This window comes from Pygoscelis adeliae, unplaced genomic scaffold (assembly GCF_000699105.1).
Source record: "Pygoscelis adeliae isolate BGI_AS28 unplaced genomic scaffold, ASM69910v1 Scaffold429, whole genome shotgun sequence".
NCBI lineage: Eukaryota > Metazoa > Chordata > Aves > Sphenisciformes > Spheniscidae > Pygoscelis > Pygoscelis adeliae.
Window position 1 is genome coordinate 164,303 of NW_008825561.1, and position 7,061 is coordinate 171,363.

A 7,061-nucleotide genomic window follows, 5' to 3' on the forward strand; every position below is an offset into this window, starting at 1 on the left:
CCTTCCCTTCCCTTCCCTTCCCTTCCCTTCCCTTCCCTTCCCTTCCCTCTCCCCGGGGAAGGCTGAGGGAGGCACAGTGTACGTATCCAGCTGCTGCACCCAGGGACCACTTCCACCAGAGCGAGATGCCCCTCTTCTCCACTCCACTTTAGCAGGATAGGATTTCTCTGCTTGTCTCCCAGTGGAGGTGAATAACAAGCTCTCTTTTTTTGCCCTCCCCTCATTTTACAGCCATCTCCCTTCCTGTGACAAACGACATGAATAAAGGGGACACTAAGGTAAGGATGGGCCTGTAGTGGAAGGGGCAAGTGAAGTTGAAAGCTGTGATGTTTAACCTCCACCTAGCTGGCTGGCTTTTGGTTGCCCTTGCTGAAATGCCCTGTAGGAAGTGCCAGGGATTTGCATGAGATCCCTACAGCAGGATCCATCTGCCCTCACTCCCTCCCTTCCAGGGTTTACCCTTTATGCATCCACTTCTGGGCACCTGGGAAGGAGGGAAGTCCCTCAGGATGTACCAGAGGGACCAAAGAAGCTTGTCTGGAGAATGGTGAGGCTGGGGGTGGAGGCTGGGTATAACCCTCCACAGTCCTCCTACTTTCAGCTTTTCAAAGCTCCCAACAGGAGGTGACTCAGGGGAGAGTGGGGAGAGATGTGATTCAGGAAAGGGCATCGCTGGAACTGTGTGTGTTTGGGGGTGTGTATACATCTGTGTTTGTATGTGTGTGGTGTGTTACTTAAACATGCGTGGTCCTGAAAAATAGGCAACTGGCTACTCTCAGATTGCTAATCTGTCCTCAGCTACTGCTCAGCCTGTCTGGATATCTACAAGCAGTGTGGGACTTGGCTGACCTCTCCAGCCTTCTTTTATAGACTTCTGTGCATACCTCTGTGTCATACCTCTCATGTTCATAGCTGCACTTCGCAAGCGTGTGCACTCCCAATGGGCTTTTGGCTCCTTTGGATAGGTGTGTTTGCCTGTGTTGATCTGTGACAGACCTCCCCTTCCTGATATTATAACACCCATAGTCTTTCAGTTGATCTGATCTCTTAGCTGCCCAGATTAAGATTTCTACAGAAATTTATGTCCAGAAAGGAAACGCCAGCCTTCTCTCCCCTTCTTCTTGAACATCTTTGTTTCCTGAAATCTTCTAGCCACATAATGTTTTTCCCCAGGCAGCAGCAGGGGAGGGCACATTCATGTCGCTCTCACCCACAGGCTCCATTGTACAGTGTCTCCGCTTGTTGTTACCTACAGGCCAAGCGCGATGAGATATGCTTTCCTGTGTCCTGTCAGATGTGCCTGGACCTGGAGAGCTGTTGCTTTAAGACCTTTAGCCTGCTTAGCCCTTGTTGGGGCTGAGCCATGAGCTGTGAGCCACCGGGTGCCTGCTTCAGGCTGTGTGCTGCTAACTGAGAAAGGGGACTCAGGGCAGGCATCTGCCCCTTCAACTGGCCAAGCCAGAATGGGATGCTCATTGGGCATCTGGTGGGACAATCCACTAATTCCACGATTTTCCTTGAGAGATCTATTCCCCAATGCGTTGTATGTGTAAAACATGGCGCTTCCCAGCAAGCCACATTTAGCTTTTGTGGAAGCTGGTGCAACTCCATGGGAATGCTTCCGCTGAGGAAGGATTTTCTCCCAAGCCTGTACCTCCCTGGGTACTGCACCAACACAGGCTCTAGCTGAGAGCAAAATCAGACCACACCTTTCTTTTGATTTTTGCTGCAACTGGAAGGAGCCATTAGGGCTTTTCTGCCTTCACCGCCCTCTGAGACACAGCATTTCAGTGAAGGAAGTCCTGGTCTCACAGGACAGACCAGGGCAGGGGTATCATTACATGGGTACAGCAGTGGGCACCGCAGCTCTTCCTACACACCATGCTACTCTAGACGTCTTCTGTGCCACCACCATTTGTGGGTGGCTCAGGGCTGTGAAACAGGTATGCAGTCCTTTCCTGGGTAGCTCGTCAGAATTGCCTTACACCAAGGGCTTTCCATGGGGAGCTGAACACGACCAAAGCATTTACAATATCTCTGGTGTTTGCCCACTCTTGTGTTTGAAGGACACTATTTCCCACTTACAAGCACACATTTCAGAAGGGCCTGAGCACAGCCGAGCTCAAAAGTGGTGAAGTCTATCCTTGTAAGGACATGATCCTTTGGAGATTTCTGTGTAGGGACAGCATGAGCAGCTCTTAAGGATCTAGTTACATGCTCACAGTTAAAGGATAGCTATGGCAAAATTCCAGTCTGAGTTTCTGCACTGGATTAATTACATTCATTTGGAAAGGGTCTCCTTCATTTCCTGATGCAGGCTGTTATTTCATGACCTTGTGAAGTCTCACTCTGCAAGACTTGCTTTTACAAAAAGTCAAGGAGAGTGTTGTGGAATGACTGCACTCTTCATTTCATTATGTTACAAAGTTCCTCCACAGAGTTGGTGACTATTTCTGTGGTGACTGATGTGTTTCTTTGTGTCCAGACAAAGACCTTAAATCAGCTCAGAAGTCTTCAAAATGCTTGTATAGAGACTTTCATTGGACCAGGTTCTTGTTTCTCATGCTGAGAAAGTCCTTTCTTCTGAAGCTGCATCAAATACAGCTGCAGTAAGTGGCTCCAGAGGTTGGGAAACGTGGGAGCGAAGTATCAGAATCTGGGGTTTGTTCTATTTAATGGTAGAGTGAAGTGACTCAAAGTAATCTAAAATCAATATTAATGGGTTGCTTGTGGTACAGGAGAATGACACTAAGGAAATTTCCCTGCTTTCTTCTTGTTAGATCTTTCCTGTAACATTTTTAATCCAGCAGGCAACCCCCTCAAACTGTGTAAATAGTTAAGAGTTCAGCATTTTATGGCTGTGATCTGCAAAAGCATAATTCTCTCCTTACACAGGGTGAAAATTTGCCCATTCTGGCTGGTCAATGAATATAGCCGATTGCTTGAATGAGCAACATTGTAGATGACTGGGAATTGCTGACTTGTGTTTAATTTCTACTGCAGCCCAAGTGCTTTGCTCTCCTGAGAATGGCACCTTGTAAGGGAGGACAGGACTCTTAGGGCTGCCTGCAGAAATCATCAGAAGAAAGAGGTTGAGTGAGTGAATTTTTTGCCCTCAAGGCTTACTTGTGTCCTTTTTTTCAGTTTAGCCTCTTTTTTTCCACAGGCACTTGTGAGCCCTGCATACTTTCTGGGCTGCTTTATAAATAATCATCCTTTTGAACTAAGCAGCCTGATTCCTGCACTACTAACCGGCACTGGACTGTAATGAATGCTGCTTTCTCTCCTGTGTGACAATTTGGGTCTACCATGACCATACAGCAGGGCTCCTGGTGGTGTGTCTCAGTGTGGTGAGGGTGCCTTCACCCCTGCCAGAGGTGCCACCTTGGCTTTGCACCTCTGGCTTTCATTCTCCTACCACACAAACAGCACTGGGTGATCCCTGTGGGATTAGTGGTGCTGCAGTTGCACGGGTGAAGAGCTAGGCCTGCAATCTCAGTACAAGCGACAAACTAGATAAATAATGCTTCTCATTTTACACCAAAGAAAAGGGCTGCTGGAAAGGGCAGGCCCAGCCTTCATCCTGCCTGGGAAGCTGCCTCAGGCAGTTGCAAATTCTTTGGAGGAAAGTGTGGGAACTTCCTTGCTTTCAAATTACCTGCCTCTGTGAACAGCTCTTCCTGTCTATAATAGATGGCTTGAACACTCAAGCATGAGGTCAAACACTTCTCCAGAGTGTCTTGTCCTTCTCTAGGGCTTGAGAGCAGTATTTCTCATCCATGTTTAAAAGTACAATTTGCCTCACGTCACCCTCCATGCCTGGCTGCAGTCTAACTACAGTGCCCTTCTCAGGGCTTGAATCACTTGCAAGATTTCACGGTCACCTGTTGAAGAGCTTGACCACTTGTTGCTCTCTATGACCTCCCACTGAGCCCTTTTATGAGGTGTAGGTTGAGATATATTGACTTAAAAGAGGATGATTTTTAGCTCTCTACATATATATCCAGATCCCCTTTAATCTCCTGATGTGCCCAACCTCTGGGATGGGCTGGAGTCGTAAGAGCCTCAGCTGAAGTGCATATCATGTTGAAGAAACTCTTTCCATTGCCATGTGTCATTTGCTCACTTCTCAGTTTCGGGAGGTACCTTCTGTTCCTGCGTTAGGTAAAACAGGAACCGAACATTCAGTTCTGGCATGACCAGAAAAGCAAGAGATCTGTGCCATCATCTGCTGTGTTTTAGCCTTGGTAACAAATAGATTTAGGAAAAAAAGACAATAAAGCAGTGCTTTAATTTGTATTTTTGTCTCTTTCTAGGTGATGAAGTGCATTGTAGAGGTCATCTCTGATACTTTATCGAAGCCAAACCCCCTGCCGATCAGTGAGGAATGCCTAGAAACACTCAGAGGAGGTACAGGCTCAGATTTAACGCTGGGCATCAGCAAGAGCAGATCTGGCAGAGACACAAGCAGGGGCTGGTTCTGCCCTGACACATGCTCTAGCACCTGACAAGGGGCCCCTGACACACTCACCTTCCTTGTGATCACCCTACCAGGCTGCACCAGACCCCAGAAGCAGGGACAGAGCCACTGCTTGGCCCAGGCCATGCATCATGCTGGCACCACAGCCGGGGGAGGCACTGGGTGACATGAAGCTGCCCGGTTTTCATGGGACCTTCCTGTCATCTGAACCACATGGTTAAGAGATGTGGCAGCAAATCAGGTCAAGGGAGAGAAAAGAGTAAACCAAGAGGGAGGTGGCATTTGGGGTTGTTTTTCATTTCCTGGGCGTGGAGGGAGGTTGTCTTTGACCACCTTCTGTACCAAGTCTCCCCTATTGCAGATGAACGAATCATTTCTATCCTTCGCCACCAAAATTTATTGAAGGAACTTCAGGAAATTGCGGCTCAAGGTACGGTTTCACTACAGTTATTTAGGAAGAGGGGTTTCATCTGTTGTAGCCCCTTGCACAGTTTTGTTGTTTGGGGGGTTTTGTATTTTACATTAATTTGACATTATATAAATATGCCCTAGGAAATCTAGTTCCAGGACTTCCAGTAGAAACTGGGTGAGTGGGGACAGGAATTTTGCTTATAATAACTCCAGTATGCATCTGATGATTTAAATGACTGTCAATGTAACTTGGTGGCGATGCAGAGTATAGGCATTTTGGGGTGGGAGAACCCTAAAAGGAAATACTGTAATTTAATTCAACAAATAACCACCAGCTCGCAAGCTAGAATGAAAGACAAGAAAACCTTCACTGTTTGTGCAGGTGGAGTCTAGCACTAAACCCAGGTGTGGCAGAAGGGAAGCCTCACTGAGCATTGAGCAGGACTTGCACCTAAAAGACCCCAATGAAAGTCCCTAATGGGGATTTTCCTGTTGGCTTCCTTAGGTTGAATGCAAGTTCCTTTGGTTTGGAGAGGTGTGTGCAGCTCACCACTTGTCAATGTGGGAGCGGCAGCAGCACAGAGCTGTAGAAAGGGGTGTGCAAAGGGGAAAAGGGCTATTCACAGGTGCCCAGGTCCCCAGAGCTGGTGTGCAGGTCCCTGTGCAGGCAAGGCTACTTCAAAGCCGGTGCAGGCCCCTCTGTCCAGGTGGCCCGGTTAAGCCTGCAACAGGGCTCTCCCCAGGATGCAGGGAGAGCAGTTCCTGACCTTCCCTCCTCTTCCTTGGGGTAACCCAGCTGGCAGTCCTCCCTCGCCAGGGCATCCCTGTGCCCTGCTCCTGTGTGGCACGGCTGTCAGGGATGGCTGGGAGACAGTGTCAGCAGACTGCTTTCAGAGCAGGGCAGCCACAGAAAGCAACAGAGAGAAGGGAGAGAGAAAATTCAGGAAGTCAAGATTAGGAGAGAGCCCCATACAGCTCCCAGAGCAATAGTTTGATCACTGCTCAAATCCCACTGGTGGAGGGGCCAGCCGGGCAGTGACCCCAGACAGGCTCCATGGATGCTGTGATGATCCAGAAGAAAGAAACCTGGGCCTCTTCAGTGCACTGGAATGCTGCTGCTCAGGCATACCAGGGTTGTGAGGGGGAGTGCTCAGCTATGAGACAGGCTGTGCCATACAGCATGGAGTCCACATGAAGGGACTTGTTTCACAGAGGTGCATCTTGCTCCCCTCTTGGGAGGGGCTTGAGCCCATCGCACCATTTTGTCCTGTGGTAATATGAGCTCTAATCTACAAATCACAGTGACTGGGGATGGGAGAGTCATGTAGCCCAAGCGAAAAGTGAAGGTATTTATCTTGGTCTCCTCTGTGCTGGCTGGAGCTGGTTCTGCTCAGGCTGGAGAGCCCACATCGTCCAGCTCTGCCCTATGTAGGGCTAGAGAGCACTGGGCTGGCAGTGTTGGTCCTTGCCTTTGATTAAGGCATAGAAGCAGGGCGTGAGCTGGGTTAGACAGGGCTTGCTTGGCTTGCAGTTCCCGTGGGATGGGGCTGCCTGGGGAGTGCTGATTGCCAGGACAGCTGCGGTCTGACCGCCAGCGCATGCTGCCTTCAGACAACGCTTTCTCCAGGCTGTTGCTTTTGTTGAGCTGGCTCCATAATCCCAGAGGCTAAGGTGTGGGGCCTTGGGGCCCTGGACCATCCTCAGAGCGGGAATGAATGCTGCTCCTCCCTCCCGGGGAGTGGCGGGAGGGCAGTGGCCAGGGAGAGAGGCCCCCACGATCAGGCAGGAGGGCACAGGGGCTCTCAGTGCTTACCTCAACAGAGGTACGTGGGCAGCATCTGGAAGGAGGCAGTTTTTATCCTTCAATACTCTGATGTTTAAGTCTTTTGTTGGCCTCAACGTGCTGCAATTCAGCATCTCTTATTCCCTAGCTCTCCATCAATATTAGTTTTCCTAGCAACCTTGTTTCTCTGTTTGTTTAAAGACCTTTTTCTTTGTGCAGATGATGCTTTTGATGGTGGCTTTGTTACTGCAGTTGATTCACATATCCTCCAGTTTCACTCCTCCTTGCAGCTCCCTTTGGCAGATTCATCCATTGTAGAAAACATGCATATAATTATAAAGGGCACAGAACTATTTTCCTACTTCTACTTTCTCTAACACAGGAGGG

At 49.1% G+C, this 7,061-nt stretch overlaps 1 protein-coding gene across 1 annotated transcript in view; it reads left to right on the forward strand.

Moving 5' to 3' along the window:
- Positions 1–7,061, forward strand: part of CHGA (chromogranin A (parathyroid secretory protein 1)) — a 13,708-nt gene that overhangs the window by 621 nt on the left and 6,026 nt on the right. The window contains exons 2-4 of the mRNA XM_009332365.1: positions 232–278; positions 4,317–4,410; positions 4,842–4,910. Of these exons, the coding sequence (XP_009330640.1) occupies positions 232–278; positions 4,317–4,410; positions 4,842–4,910 (210 nt within the window). The remainder of the gene's footprint in view (positions 1–231; positions 279–4,316; positions 4,411–4,841; positions 4,911–7,061) is intronic.